The sequence below is a fragment of the Anoplopoma fimbria genome, chromosome 19 (assembly GCF_027596085.1).
Source record: "Anoplopoma fimbria isolate UVic2021 breed Golden Eagle Sablefish chromosome 19, Afim_UVic_2022, whole genome shotgun sequence".
NCBI lineage: Eukaryota > Metazoa > Chordata > Actinopteri > Perciformes > Anoplopomatidae > Anoplopoma > Anoplopoma fimbria.
The window spans coordinates 28817984-28834081 of NC_072467.1; the positions used below are offsets into that span (position 1 = coordinate 28817984).

The following is a 16098-nucleotide window of genomic DNA, read 5'->3' on the forward strand; positions in this document are numbered from 1 at the left end:
CAGTCGCTCCAACATTGAAAATGTTGAGTTCCAACGTGTGGACACATCCTGAATAAGTTCATGCTGAGGGACATTTTGCTGCTCCTGCTTCTGTTTTAGCCCAGTTTTTGCTTTGTGCCCCTTTTTAAAATGTGTCACAAGATGACGTGCTGCAGCCACGGCGCGACAGCATTAATACAGAGCTGCAAAGTGTGCATCTCCAACCATCCATGTGACTCCTTTAGTGTTTCCACACAGAGGGCCATATGAGCCGCGTTGTCACATACAACAGACACTCTCTTTTCTTCTGGAACTTTAAAGGCATCAGCAACTTCAGATAGTCGCAGCGATGTTTCTTCCTGTGTGCGCCTCTTCTATTTGTTTTGTCTCAAGCACAAGACTCTGTGCTTTCCAGTCTCCATCAATGAAATGGGCAGTCACTGTCATATATGACTCCATTCGAAGACGTCCACATAGTTTAGTTTAGTTTAGTTTTTATTTGTGCAAATAAACAAGATTATTTGCACAAATATCTGCGGTCAGGCTCAGTGCCTCGCTGTGTTAGCTCTGAAGCGTTCTCTTTGAGGCCCTCGTATGTTGCGGTTAGTGCATGATTGTGTGTGTCTAGGTTCCAACACTATTAACAGGTTCTTAAAACCTTGGCCTTCCACGACACTAATGGGCCTCATATCCTGAGCAATAAAACTGACAATTCCTTCTGTTTATGCTAAGCTAAGCTAGCTGTTCCCCCTCATTTCCAGGCTTTATGCTACGTAGGAAAGCACTTTCCCTTTGTTTCCAGACTTTATGCTAAGCTAGTCTTTCCCGCTTGTTTCCAGTTTTTATTCTAAGCTAAGCTAATCAGCCGCTTCATCTTTAGCGTACAGACATCAGAGGGAAATCAATCATCATGTTTATTGACTTATAGATTTACAGAAACTCTTTATTGGAGCACCAAACATCACATTTAAGGTTTCTATCAACACTCTGACATCACTACTCATTTAAATATGACAGCACCAACGAAGCCCTTCTGCCTAAAAAATACACATTCAATAACTTCAGTGTAGAAACTTTAAAGCGTTTTCACATTTAAAAATAGAGTTCAGCTGCATGTTAAATAAATACTTTACATTTTAAAGGTCATCAGTAGCTCAGTAGAGTGGTCTTCCTCTGATGGGACCTTTTGATCTTCATCTTCAGTCATCGTTGAATCGTCCACATGGTGGATGTTTACATCCGTCAACAGATAAACATAAGATTTAAAGGTAAAGAAAGTCAAACTCTGTATTTCAATGTGAAACGAGTCCCGACTGTATCTGGAATAAAGACACTGAAATGCTCGAAGAACAAGATGACAAGTCAGAGGATCACCAAAGTGATGATGGTTCATCCTCAGGGTAACAGGAATGATGAACCACTTTTCGTCACAATCTTTCACATAGTTGATTGGAGACGTTGGACCGGAAACTACTGATATGAACCGCATGGTGGCGCCAGAGGAAAGGTTACAGGATCACCAACGTCAGTGGGATTCTTCCTCTGGGGAACATGAATGTGTGTACAGAACGTTGTGTTGATCCATCTCGTAGTTGTCAAGATATTTTACAGGATAAATATAAACTCTGATCTGATTGTGGCGTCAGGGGATCACTAAAGTTGTTAAGATTCATCTTCTGGGGAACATGAACACCTGAAACTAAATCCATTTCTCCATCGTTGCGTAGATATCAAAACAAAATGAAACTAAAATGTGATCCTGGTGGTGGCGCTAGAGAACAGGTCAGAGGATCACCAACGTCTGTGGGATTCATCCTCTGGGGAACATGAACGTTTGTAAAATCCATCTAGTAGTTGTAGGAATATTTTACACACACTCGTCTCATGTGAAGTTTAGTGTCTGTGTTGCTGCTTCATGCTGATGGAAGCAGAGAGGAGACCGAGGTAAGCTCCTGGTCCTGCTCCTGGTCCTCCATGATGGCCTGCAGAGCCTCCAGTCCCTCCACCGTCACAGTCAGACTGCCGACCACCTGACTGCTGTCCTCCACGTCCAACACTGAGGACACACAGAGAAGTCTCATTTGAGTGTGTGTGTGTGTGTGTGTGTGTGTGTGTGTGTGTGTGTGTGTGTGTGTGTGTGTGTGTGTGTGTGTGTGTGTGTACCGTCCAGGCTGCTCTCCATCAGGTCTTGTTGTCTCTCCAGGATGTCTTTGATCCTGATGAAGGCCACACCGACGTCCTCACACTCCCTCTCCTGCTCCTCTTCCTCCGGAGGCTCGCTCACTACGGTGAACCGGATTCTGTCCCAAAAAAGCAACAACATAAACAACAACAACATCAACAATACATGTATGAATTATTAAGTCTTTATGCTAAGCTAAGCTGGATATTTCCCCTTGTTTCTAGTCTTTATGCTAAGCTAAGCTAGCTGGTTTCATTTCTCTCAGTACTGTTCATGTCATAACCTTCATTTTAAGGATCAAACTAATCACAGAGTCTCTCTCTGGTTCTTCATGTTTCAACATTTCTCAGCGTGTCACTTCCTGTCTGAACCAGACCAGAGTCAGACTTTGTTTTCCCGCCCACCTCTCCATCTGAGGGTTTCTCCCCTGCAGGACTCGTCTCAGCAGCCGCCGCCTTGGCCCGTTGTCCTCCGAGTCCACAGGAACCACTAGAGGACCACAAAGACAAAGACAGAGTCCATGAGGAACCACTAGAGGACCACAAAGACAAAGACAGAGTCCATGAGGAACCACTAGAGGACCACAAAGACAAAGACAGAGTCCATGAGGAACCACTAGAGGACCACAAAGACAAAGACAGAGTCCATGAGGAACCACTAGAGGACCACAAAGACAGAGTCCATGAGGAACCACTGGAGGACCACAAAGACAAAGACAGTGATGTGTGACGTGTGATGAATGACCTCTGACCTTTGCTGTAGTTGTAGTTGATGCTGTGGCCCCGGGGCAGTTTGTGGAGGGACAGCGGGGTTTCCTCTGTGGGCAGATCTAACAGAGAGAACTCCACAAACAGACGCACCACGCTGACGTCCAGAGAGACACGGGACTCCGGCCTCAAGGTCAGAGACACCACCTCCACCCGGAGTCTCTGGGAGGGCTGAGAACCAGGGGGGTCAGAGAGGATATATAGATATATAAATATAAAGAGATATATATAGATATATAAATATAAAGATATATAATATATAAATATATATATATATATATATATATATATATATATATAAATACATATAAGAGTGGTCTAGAAAAGCTGTGTACATTTATAGATGAGCTTGTGTATAATATATATATATATATAAATGTCCAGATGTGACAGATGTAACGTTAATGGAGGCGTTCAGTAATAAAAACACTAACAGGAACATTCAGTGTCCGTCTGTCTGATCTGCTGCTACGGGAACGTTTCAGTCTGAAGTTCAGGATAAACAGACAAACAAGCTTCTGCTTCATTTACTTCAGTGATGTCTCCGGAGCTTTATGAACAGTTCAGAGATTTACAACTTCACACATAAAAAGTTGGAGTGCTCATAGAAACAAGACGCTGTGAGCAGCTGCCTTCTGTCCTCAACAATTAACACAGAGACACTCCATGTGGACACAGGCTCTGGTTCATTTCTTAATAAATCATCCAAACACTCCTTTTATTAATCTGCTGCTTCTTGTTTTAACATCAAACTACAGCTAATCTAATATTTTGGGTTTGCTGAACATGATCTGTTTCCTGTTGTTAAATCAGCGATAAGATGGAGGATATCAATAATAAATAACAGTCGGTCAGCGTCTCGTTGTGTTTACTCAGAAACAACCTCCTGTCGGTGTTTGGAATAAAATCGAAGTGAAGCTAAACAGAAACCGACTCCTCCACTGAGCAGCTCGTTAACAACACAACGCTCCTCCTGCTCCATCCCTCCATCACCTCCTCTCTGAGGACGTAAACAGAGGCGTTCACTGACCTTCCTCCCCGCCGTCGGCCCGTGAACGATGCAGTCATCGCTGTCCGACTGAGAGGACTCACTCTGAGGCTCTCCAGCTGCCGGCCTCTCCTCCACATCTGGAACAAGACAATAGAGACAGAACAGATTTGAACAGAGGGTTTCTGGATGGACTTTGACATGAGGACGTCTGCTGAGAGAGGTTCCTGTCAGAGGAACGTGGTTAACATTGAGGAGGCCTGCTCTAAACATTACCGTCAGACTCATTCATTATTAACCTCTCTGCTCAGGAAACATTGTTAGAAAACAAACACATCTGCACCTTTAACACGCAGAGTTACAAACTAACACCTGTGAGGATCCAGATAGAACCAAAGTATCACAGAACCGTCCACATAATAACAAGAACATTTATTATTCATCATGTTATGTCTCCGGCTTTATTAACCCCAGAAGGAGCCTCATCTTCATCAGAGTCCTTCATCCTATCAGAACATGTGATGGTTCTACTGGTCGATACTTCCCAACATGATGGTTCTACTGGTCGATACTTCCCAACATGATGGTTCTACTGGTCGATACTTCCTAACATGATGGTTCTACTGGTCGATACTTCCCAACATGATGGTTCTACTGGTCGATACTTCCTAACATGATGGTTCTACTGGTCGATACTTCCTAACATGATGGTTCTACTGGTCGATACTTCCTAACATGATGGTTCTACTGGTCGATACTTCCTAACATGATGGTTCTACTGGTCGATACTTCCTAACATGATGGTTCTACTGGTCGATACTTCCTCACCTTCCACGATGTCCTCAGAGATCTCGGAGTCGTCAGAAGGAGATGGAGAGTCGGTTGGGACCAGCTGACCTTCAGAGAAGTGAGACTCTTCTTCTTCATCCTCTTCCTCTGTGGTGCTGTGAGGAGGAGGAGCTGAGGAGACCTGTGAACACAGAACCTGATTTATTACACGTCAGTTCTTCTCCTGCAGAGAAGAGGAACCTGAACCCCACACCACCACCAGAGGAACGCCACCACCAACACTCACTGCAGTACTTTTATACTTTTAGTAGAGTATTCTCGATATATATATGTATATACAGCGGGTAAAATAAGTATTGAACCATTTTTCTCAGTAAATATATTTCTAAAGGTGCTATTGACATGAAATGTTCACCAGATGTCGGTAACAACCCAAGTAACCCATACATACAAAGAAAACCAAACAAATAAGTTCAGAAATTAAGTTATGTGTAATAAAATGGAATGACACAGGGAAAAAGTATTGAACACATGAAGAAAGGGAGGTGCAAAAAGGCATGGAAAGCCAAGACAGCAGCTGAAATCTATCAGTAATTAGAAAGAAGTCCTGCACCTTGTCAGTGCAAATGAATATCAGCTGGTTCAGTCCCAACTGATGGACTATAAAAAGGTGTCTCATTACCAAGGTGTCACACAAGAAACATCTCATGATGGGTAATAATTATATAGTGTATAATGTATTTTATATACATGATGTATTTTGTGTCATTACTACAGAGACCCTGTACCTTTCCAACAGGAGGTAAAGTCTCCTTCCTGTCTGCAGACTCACCGTCCTCCCCCTGACGGAGGAACACAAACAGTCAGCTGATATCTGCTTTATGACACATGACCAATGTTTACTCTTTGTTTGCTTTTATCATCAGTTACATTACATTACATTTACATTACATTACAGTCATTTAGCAGAGGCTTTTCTCCAAAGCGACTTACAGTCAGTAGTATATTACATATCATTCACCCATTCACACACTGATGACAGGCTACCATCAAGGTGCCACCATCAGACTCTAACTAACACTCATCATCAGTCCACACCGATGGCCTTCAGGAGCAACTTGGGGTTAAGTGTCTTGCCCAAGGACACATCGACTGCCGAAGCCGGGTATCGAACCACCGACCCTCTGATTGGAGAACTACCTTGCTCTCCACTACGCCACAGCGGCCCCCAGTTATACAAGTTAAAGTCTCTATAATGAGGATTAAAGGTTTCAGAGTTTGGTGTCATCACATCTGACCTGGAATCTGATAAACGGACTGAAGACAAACTCTGAAACACTCTATAGTTCATCATGTAAAGGCTTCAGCTCCACTTATATATATACAATATATAATATGTTCAGAGTGACGTCCTCCATCTATCCTCCTCATTAATCAAAGGTGTGCTTTAACCCCATCAGGGTCTGATCTCTCACTCTCTGCAGCCTGGTTCACAGTGTGAGCGCTTCTCTTCAGTCTAAACGATGTTTCTGAGTCCAAATATTCTGAATTTGTTTAATAAAATATAATTTAAAAAAATGATTCACTAATCATCAAACAGCCAACAGATACTTTGATGATGGAATAGTCTCTTTAAAGTTACCAGAGGCTGATATATTCATTCATGAATCTTCCTCATGGTCAGTAGAACCTCACCTGGTCCTCCGGAGCCGAAGGGTCCATGAACGTCACCTTTCTGGCGGCCGGTCCTTCTCTGAGTCGAGTCCGCAGTCTGGGTTTAGGCCGCTCGGCCTGATGGGAAGAAAACACTCAGCAGCTTGTAGAAATACAACGTGAGATGATTCAGAGAGAACATGTTGTTTATTCTAACTCTGCTGACCTTTGACCCGGAGGCCTCAGGGAGTGGGTCGGGGGGGCGTTTGTCCTCCTCCTGCAGCGTCTCCTCATCGTCTCTCCTCTCGTCCTCCACTCTGAGACGCTTCCTCTCCGTCTCCTCAGCGGCCATGATGGAGGCTGATGGAGGAAGGTAAGAGAACCTCCACCTCAGAGACACCTCAATGAGGCCAGCAGAGAGTCCGGAGGGGTCGGTCAGCTCGAACTCTCCTGAGGACCAACCAGAGGACGAAGACTTTAATGAAGAGCTGACAGGTCAACAGGTCCTGATAGAAGCTTCTCTCACTGTCAGGACTTTTATTATTACCATTATTATTATTATTATTATTATTATTATTATTATTATTACTACTTTATGTTACACAAAGTAAGGTCAAGAAAAGTAGAAAAACCTGAAACCTGAAGTTTTGTCTGAAAAATAACTGTTATGTGACGTCACTTTACACTTTACAGTCAAAAAAGGTAAAAAAACAACAAAAAAACCCACAATGGAGCGGGGGGGGGGGGTAATATTCAGAGAAAATTTATGAGGTTAAAGTAAAAAATTAAAAAGAAAAAAACTATTTTTGTCAAGGAACCAAGTTAACAATGAATAGCACATGTTTACATCATCGTGTGTGTATATATGTATATATATATATATATATATATACATAAATACCTACAATGGCTCTAATAAATACACCATCATGAAGCAAAGATTAATGGACTATGCCAACAGTTCTGATCCATTGAAGCTTTAATCATTACAGCTATATATACAGCTTCCTTCTCTAAATGTAAGACTTTTATTTAGTCTCATTTACTATAAAATGAGGTCGTTAAGAAAAGCAGCAAAAGTTGGAAAACCTAAAACCTGAATTTTATCTTGAAAAATGACTGAAATGTGACGACATATTAATAACAATGTGGAAACAATTCAGACATTTAAGAGGAAAAAAAAACAGAAAAGTTGCCGTTTGTTGTTGTTGTTGTCTAGGAACTAGGTAAACAGTGAAGCCACATGTGGACAACAGAACCATCACATTACATATACTTAACATCATTCCCTCTGAGGACAGTTAAAGCAGCAGCTCTGAACCAAACACTAGTAAACTTAAACATTATATATTAACATAGATAGGACAGGTAACGCCCCGTGGACCCTCACCTGAGACCCCCTGGTCCCGGGCCAGAGGCAGCAGAGGGACTCGGGTCTTCCCCACATACGTGTCCATCTGCTGCTCTTTGTAGTCGAACACGTAGAGACGGAGGTCCTCGGTCCTCAGGTAGCGGTCCAGGTCTGCGTCCATGGGGACGGAGTAGACCTGGAGGTCGTGGAGGTCGGGGTCGCAGCAGTCGTGGACGGTGGCGGTCGGGTAGTCGGGGAACGCAAAGAACTTGTAGACCACGTAGGGACTTGGCTGCTGGGACACGCTGGACCTCTTCAGGTCTCTGCAGCGCTGGATGGTGATGAGGAGCTCGTTACAGCCGCCAGGAGGCTGAGGAAGAGGAGGAGGAAGAGGAGGAGGAAGAGGAACAGGTTTATGTCTGAACTCACAGTTACTGTCAGAGAGCTGAAGGAGAACCAGAGTTTAGAACAACTCAGACTGTGTTGATGCTCTTAAGGGACAGAGATCAGGACTCTGGTGGACCAGAGGTTTTCTTCACCTGTGCGTGGAGGTCCGGAGCAGCGCTGACGTAGCCGCCCGCCTCCACCTTCTCTCTGAACAGACGGAGGGTCTCCGTCATCGGGACCTTCAGCCTCAGCCAGTAGTCCACAGAGCCAAAGGACCGGGCCTCGTCAGACACACCTGAACAGGTAGACAGGAATCAGTAACAGCTGCATTGTGTTCATACTGTCAGATATATATTCTATTTACTCTGATCTGAGTGAAATATTAACTCTGCCCCCCCACACTGGTCTGGTCTCACTCTGGTTCTCTCTAAACCCTCACAGACCCTCTGGTGGTCTCTCTGACCCCCCCACACTCACCGACCAGCGGCACGCTGCCCTGAACTCTCCCGTCTGGCTCCAGCAGCGTCTTCAGTTGGATCCTCCCTCTGGCCAGAGTCCTCCAGTCCAGACCCAGAGCCTGGTGCAGCTCCACGGTCACGGAGCCTCGGAGCAGGAAGTCCAGCAGACGCTGGTCCATGCTCACCACGTACCGGGACGTGAAGCCGTACCGCGGCGTCGGGCCCGTCGCCACCGGAGTGGCGTGCAGCTCGAACAGGTAGAAGGCGTAGGTGCAGAAGGTGGAGGGCTCGGCCTCCCCCAGAGCCTGCAGGGTGGACGGGGACAGCGTGGCTCCCACCACCTGGAGCTCCACCAGATTCTCCCCTCGCTCCAGAGGGGGCTCCTTCTCAGACTCCTCCTCCTTCTCCTCCTCATCTGGGACGTCAGGTCTGAAGACGAAGGTTTTGGTGCCGTAGGCCACGTCTCTGAGCTGAGCTGAGGAGGAGGAGGAGCTGATCAGAGATAAGGACCAACAAAGATCAAACATAAACTCTCTCTTCAGTTCAGACCTTCAGACGTTGTCTGACCACTGCGTTCATTCTGTTTTAAACTTCTGAACCAAAAACCCAACGGAGGGATTGAAAAGCACGTTTACGCCAAAACTACTCCGGTTATCACATCCAGAAGAACATTATTTTCAGATCTTCATCTTTCCGAGGGTCCTTGAACACATCACGTGTGACAAACACTTCTGTCAGAGTAAACAACCAAAACGAAGATTCAAAAACATGTCTCATTTATGACCTCGCTCCAAAAACACTTTTAACAGATTCTGTAACAAACATTAAATTCTGAGCTCCTCAGTGAAACTATGAAGACATGATTGATTCATCTGAGACCAACAGTCATGTGACAAGAAATCTGTGAAACTTTGACTGAACTTCTGTTGAAGACAAAGCAGAGAGGAGAGGAGAGGAGAGGAGAGGGAGAGGAGAGGAGAGAGGAGAGGAGAGGAGAGGAGAGGAGAGGGAGAGGAGAGGAGAGGAGAGGAGAGGAGGAGGGAGAGAGGAGGAGAGAGGAGAGAGGCTGGAAGTAGAGGATGTAAAGATGTAGAGCCTCCATGTTTTGTTCCAACATTGGTAACACTTGATAGCATGACGAATATATAGATTATATTATTTTTTCCAATTTGGATTTTAAATAATCAAAGAAATTAGACTCAAAGATTTAGACTTTATGATTTATGGCATAATAACTGTGTTATTCTGCACTAAAGACATGTTTGAGTTCTCTCTACTTCTAGTCATGATTGTTTTGTTTCCAGAGAGGACTTTTATTTTGAAGTGAAGAACGAGGCAACAGAGAGTAAAATGTGACAGGAGCAAAAAATGCCACGAAAACTGCCTGAGGTTTAGAGGGTTGAAGTGTCTTTAATCAATGAGTTTTGAATAATAAAAATGCTTAAAATGATAAATTATAAGTCTCATATTCTCCTTAAACATCTTCACTGAGCAGTGTTGGAGGAAGCTTTAGATCATGATGGATAAATACCTTCCAGTTTGTGGATCTTGGCGGCTCTGGAGTCGAGCAGAGCGGCCTGTCTCTCCAGCTTCTGCTCTGACTCCACTCTGTCAGCCTCCATCTTCTTCAGCACGGCCTCCAGCTCCACCTGTCACAGAGGGAACACACAGATTTACACCGTCAGGTTTCACCTCACAGACCAACAGGTGTCCACACAAATCCTGTTTCAGAATAAGAGCACAAAGCTGAATATCTGCTGAATGTAAACGTGGTTCATGACTATGAGGTAGATCAGGTGATCAGTGTAGAGCTTTAGAACACAATAGAAATAATAATAATAGGGCAGCTCAGGTCTCCTGTTAAAGTCACATGACCTCATATTAACTGATCAGGTGGTCTTCATCACTGAAGACCAGAATCATCATCATCATCATCATCGTCTCCTCAACCAGGACGTGTGTCATTAATAAGAAGAGTTTAGTCTGAAAGGTCATCAGATAAAAGAACAGATGATCATGTATGAATAATGAAGTCTCTGCAGCGTGTTGGAGGAGCCTCACCCTGTAGTCCCTGCTGATCCTCCCCTCCATGCTGAGGAGGTTCCTGGTCTTCTCCAGCTCCTGGATGGTCTCAGCGTGAGCGGCTCGCAGCTCTCTGACGGCGCTCTCTGAGCTGCTGCCTCCTCCGTCCTCCACCTCCTTCAGGAAGCCCAGATCTCCACTCCTCTGGGACTTACGCTTCTATGGGGAGACCAGGAGGGAGACCACCACCCCTCTATCATTTAACCCTCTGAACATCAAGCAGGTTCAGGTTTTATTTTTGCTACCGTCACATTTTTCTCTCTGTGGTCTTGATTTTCAAAATAAAAGTCCTGCTCCTCTATGGAAACAAACAGACAATGTACTCTATATATCCATCATATTTCCAACAGGTGTCCACAAGTGTAACCAATGTTGGAACAAAACATGGGGGCTCCACGTGTTATAAACATTAAACTATTTACATTTCTACAGCCTCTCCTCTCCTCTCTGCTCTGTGTTCAGCAGCCTAAAGTTCAGTCACAGTTTCACAGATTTGTTGTCACATGACTGTTGGTCTCAGATGAATCAATCATGGCTTCTGAGTTTCACTGAGGAGCTCAGAATTTAATGTTTTTATATGGATCTGGTTAAAGTAAACGGTTTATTTGTGGAGAGAGTTTGTTATGAAATATCACAACTTTAAGCTTCGTTTTTTTAACAGTTTATTTGAAGCGTGATCATTAATGAGAAAGTTTTTGTCGAAATGTTTTGGCTGCTTTTTCCAAAAGAAGTTTGTCACACATGATGTGTTCAAGGACCCTCAGAAAGATCAACATCTGACAATAATGATGTTTTTTTCAGCTCCTAGTTGTGATAAATGGTGAGGTTTTGGGCGATTGTTTAACCAAAACATGGGTCTCAGAGGGTTGAACAATAAATAAATACATAAACACTAAACATTAACAGGTTTCTGTTCCCCTCACCTTAACGAGCAGCAGAGCCTCAGTGAGTTCAGACACGTCGTACTCGTTCTCCTTTAACAGACAACAGTTCACTTTTTAATGCAGTGACTGAAGAACGACATCACTCATTTTATTATTATGATGATTATCATAATTATTATTATAATTATTTAAATATTCTCCTCTCACCCTGCTGTAGAACTTCAAACGGTCGTTTAGTTCCTCCAGCTGCTGCTTCTGTTCCAGAAACTGGAGCTGAAGTTTCTGATTTTCTTCTGTCAGCTTCTCGTTTGAGTCTAGTAGATTAAATCATTACAGACATATATTTTCTCATTAAACATTAAGCTACATTAAACCAGTGAGGACCCTTTGGTTATGTATCGTTTCATTCATAAACACAGTGTTTACCTCTCTCAGCTTTGATCTTATCCAGGATTTCATTTTTGTCCATGAGGTCGGCCTTCAGTGCCGTCTCCAGCTGGGCGATCTGGAGCTTCAGCTGCTGCTCCTGGATCTGCCACTTCTGCTGCCGGGACACGTCGAAGGCACTGAAACCACAGGAAGACGAGAACATGAGTCATTATGGAGAAATATGCTCCTGTGTATATGTCCTCCATGATGTCCTCCATGATGTCCTCCATGATGACCGTCAGTAGCTCTGTACGTGGAGCAGAGCGCCTGAGGACAAACACGTCAACATGTCTCTCTATGTAGAAACCAGGAGACAACCTCCGGTTATGTAAAGTGAAGTCAAAGCTTCCTGTGTTAAAGCTGCATTCTCTCTGCTGTCCACCAGGGGGCGACTCCTCTGGTTGTATAGAAGTCTATGAGAAAATGACTCTACTTCTCTCTTGATTTATTCCCTCAGTAAACATTGTAAACATGAGTTTATGGTCTCAATCTCTAGTTTCAAGTCTTCTTCAATACAGCATGATGTTCATTTAGTAAATGATGCTCCATTTAGAGTCAAACAGACCATAAAGCAGGGGATGCAAGTAAGCATCTACATATGAAAGGTGGAGAATCGTCCCTTCAAGGACTGACAAGTGATCTGAGGTGCAGTCTGAGGAACATGCTGCCTGCTGACCCTGTGATTGGTTGAGCTGGTTGAGCCTGGTCCAGATTATCTGAGTTTGAAGCGTTGGGACTGGAGATCAGTGATTGGGAACATGGCTCTATGGAACCAGTGAGAACAACAAAGAGAATTGAGGCTTCTGACCTGTTGACCAGTTTGTCATTGTTGTCCTTCAGAAGGTCTCTCTCCTGCTCCACCTCACCGATCCTCTCCTGCAGCTTCACAACACGAGACACAAAGAGAAGAGAGGGTTTATATGATGTCAACACTTTGCATTTTAAACTCAGCTCACAGAGAAACATCAGATTGTGTAAGTGTTCACAATGATCTCAGACTCACCTGCTCCATCTTCATCCTGGATATGTTGGAGCTCTGCAGACGTTTCTCCAGGTCCAAACTCTTCATCCTCTCGTCCTTCAGCTGACCCGACAGCTCGTCCACCTTCAGCATCGCTGCATCGTGACTCACCTTCAGCGCCCTCTGACTCTGAAATACACAACAATGACCTCTTCAGAAAAACACACATATCTTAAAGAGAAAGCCTGGAGATGTTTTATGATTTCTTCTCACCAACAAAACACTGAATGTTTCTACTGACTAGTATCCTGATATCTCTTCTCCTTCTGTCCATAGAGCTTCATTAAAACTCATCCTTTCCTCCTGTTTATCTGATAAAACCTACAGAGAGCAGCTGTTTGAGGAGATCACTGAGGACACTAGATATTTGTGTTTTTAAAGATTTACGTCCTGGGCTTTTCAGTTCTCGTCTTGTTCAGAGAGACATCCGGTGGAGACGCTCCCACAGAGAGACAGGTATCGACTGGTCATGACTGTATTGGTCTGTTTGCTCTGTGAGTGGATGTTTCTGCAGCGTTTCACCTCCTGTAGTTGCAGAAACCTTCCCTCCAGCTCTGTGACCCGGTCTGACCTGTCCGACAGCTGCTTCTGAAGCTTGATCATCGCCACGTTGCCGCTGACGTGCGACCTGAGAGATGACACGAACACAGAAGAGATACTGTTTACTGTTTGTCTACAGAGCAGAGACAGGAGTGGATTATATATGAACATTTCACGTCACTTTTATCATCTAAATAATCTTAAAACTCTTAAAACACACACTGATGTGTTTTGGTTCCACAGATATGAAGCATCATTTTTAGTGAAAAAAAACAAACAAACATCTATCTTAAATACAGTAAATATAAATCCTAAGGTCTCCATGTATAAATAAAGAAGACATGTTAAAGAATATTGTGAGAACCTGTTTATTAATAATTCTCGACTCGTCCTACATCAATAAATAATCCATAAATACACTGGGCCCTCCAGAGATGGAAAGGTCAAACCAACACAATCAATAGTTCTTGTGGTTTGTAAACAGCTGCAGACACACTGATACCTCACAGATTTAACAGAACTGTGTTTGTGCAGTTATTAATAGTTAATAAGTTAGTAATAGTTGTAGGTAAACAGGAACAATAAACACCACACGCTGCTCGTATTTCTCCTAAAACCATCAATCAACACTTCCAGAAGTTTCTTCAAGTCCTGAAACATTTCACTATTTATTTCATTATTTTATTTTTTTAAAACAATAGAATTTATTTATCAAACATTTCTCCAAGTGTCCACATGTGTTACCAATGTTGGAACAAAAATGGAGGCTATACATGTTATATATATTGAACTATTCAAATATTTACATCCTCTCCTCTCCTCTCCGCTCTGTGTCTCAGCCTAAAGTTCAGTCAAAGTTTCACAGATTTGTTGTCACATGACAGTTGGTCTCAGATGAATCAATCATGTCTTCATAGTTTCACTGAGGAGCTCAGAATGTAATGTTTTTTTACAGAATCTGATTAAAAAAACGGTTTATTAGGGGAGAGATTTTAAATGAGACTTTTAAAATAAAATGTTTTTGATGAAATATCACAACTTTAATCTCAGTTTCGATGCGTTTTCTGACAGAGTGATATGTTCAAGGACATTAGGAAAGATGAAATCTGACGATGATGACATTTTAAACGGTGTAGTTTTGGAGATTGTTTTGGGTTTGTTGGTTTCAGAGTTGAAGTGTTATGACTCATATCAGGTTAAAGGGTCAGTTCACCTTCTTCTCAGAACATCATCTTACCTCAGTTTGGAGGTCTGGTGCTCTCGGACCTGCAGGAGTCTCTCCTCATATTCAGCCTCCTTCCTCCTCAGCTCCTCCCTCAGCAGCTCCAACGTTCCCTCCATCTCCTCCATGTGGCTCCGCTGGAGCTCGATCACGTTCTCCCTGGTTCACAGAGACACGGGTTACCTTTAGTGACTTTAACGTACTACGAATACGGACAATGTTAATGTGAAAAATAAAAAACACATATCTGAAATAAAAATAATCTGTGTTTAATGTGTGAACATAGGACTCACAGGTTCCGGACCTCTGCTCTGGTCTCCTCCAGCAGACTGTGACCGAACCGAGGTAAGAGGCCCGTCGGGGGTCGAGCGCCTCCTTCTGAACTACGGGTACCTGCAGGAGACAAACGGAGGACTGTTTGTATCAGAATGAATCCACCTCAACATGTCCAGATGCATCATGGTCTATCTGAGACCTACTCTATCATGGTCTATATGATCCTACTCTATCATGGTCTATCTAAGACCTACTCTATCATGGTCTATCTGAGACCTACTCTATCATGGTCTATATGATCCTACTCTATCATGGTCTATCTGAGACCTACTCTATCATGGTCTATATGATCCTACTCTATCATGGTCTATCTGAGACCTACTCTATCATGGTCTATATGATCCTACTCTATCATGGTCTATCTAAGACCTACTCTATCATGGTCTATATGAGACCTACTCTATCATGGTCTATCTAAGACCTACTCTATCATGGTCTATCTGAGACCTACTCTATCATGGTCTATCTGAGACCTACTCTATCATGGTCTATCTAAGACCTACTCTATCATGGTCTATCTAAGACCTACTCTATCATGGTCTATATGATCCTACTCTATCGTGGTCTATCTAAGACCTACTCTATCATGGTCTATATGAGACCTACTCTATCATGGTCTATATGAGACCTACTCTATCATGGTCTATATGAGACCTACTCTATCATGGTCTATCTAAGACCTACTCTATCATGGTCTATCTAAGACCTACTCTATCATGGTCTATCTGAGACCTACTCTGTCATGGTCTATATGATCCTACTCTATCATGGTCTATATGATCCTACTCTATCATGGTCTATCTGAGACCTACTCTATCATGGTCTATATGATCCTACTCTATCATGGTCTATCTGAGACCTACTCTATCATGGTCTATATGATCCTACTCTATCGTGGTCTATCTAAGACCTACTCTATCATGGTCTATATGAGACCTACTCTATCATGGTCTATCTAAGACCTACTCTATCATGGTCTATCTAAGACCTACTCTATCATGGTCTATCTGAGACCTACTCTGTCATGGTC

The 16098-nt window shown here is 43.4% G+C and overlaps 1 protein-coding gene across 1 annotated transcript in view; it reads right to left on the reverse strand.

Annotated features, from left to right (window-relative positions):
* Positions 1-926: 926 nt before the first annotated feature.
* rpgrip1l (RPGRIP1 like) overlaps positions 927-16098 on the reverse strand; it is a 19081-nt gene continuing 3909 nt past the window's right edge. The window contains exons 5-26 of the mRNA XM_054619609.1: positions 15026-15125; positions 14748-14891; positions 13493-13598; positions 12953-13099; positions 12758-12831; positions 11947-12086; positions 11728-11834; positions 11560-11610; positions 10616-10795; positions 10086-10203; positions 8574-9029; positions 8249-8391; positions 7749-8079; positions 6585-6808; positions 6401-6496; positions 5494-5547; positions 4745-4886; positions 3959-4056; positions 2913-3099; positions 2566-2650; positions 2143-2279; positions 927-2035 (exon numbers count right to left, since the gene is read on the reverse strand). Of these exons, the coding sequence (XP_054475584.1) occupies positions 1893-2035; positions 2143-2279; positions 2566-2650; positions 2913-3099; positions 3959-4056; positions 4745-4886; positions 5494-5547; positions 6401-6496; positions 6585-6808; positions 7749-8079; positions 8249-8391; positions 8574-9029; positions 10086-10203; positions 10616-10795; positions 11560-11610; positions 11728-11834; positions 11947-12086; positions 12758-12831; positions 12953-13099; positions 13493-13598; positions 14748-14891; positions 15026-15125 (3263 nt within the window). The 3' untranslated portion in view covers positions 927-1892. The remainder of the gene's footprint in view (positions 2036-2142; positions 2280-2565; positions 2651-2912; positions 3100-3958; positions 4057-4744; positions 4887-5493; positions 5548-6400; positions 6497-6584; positions 6809-7748; positions 8080-8248; positions 8392-8573; positions 9030-10085; positions 10204-10615; positions 10796-11559; positions 11611-11727; positions 11835-11946; positions 12087-12757; positions 12832-12952; positions 13100-13492; positions 13599-14747; positions 14892-15025; positions 15126-16098) is intronic.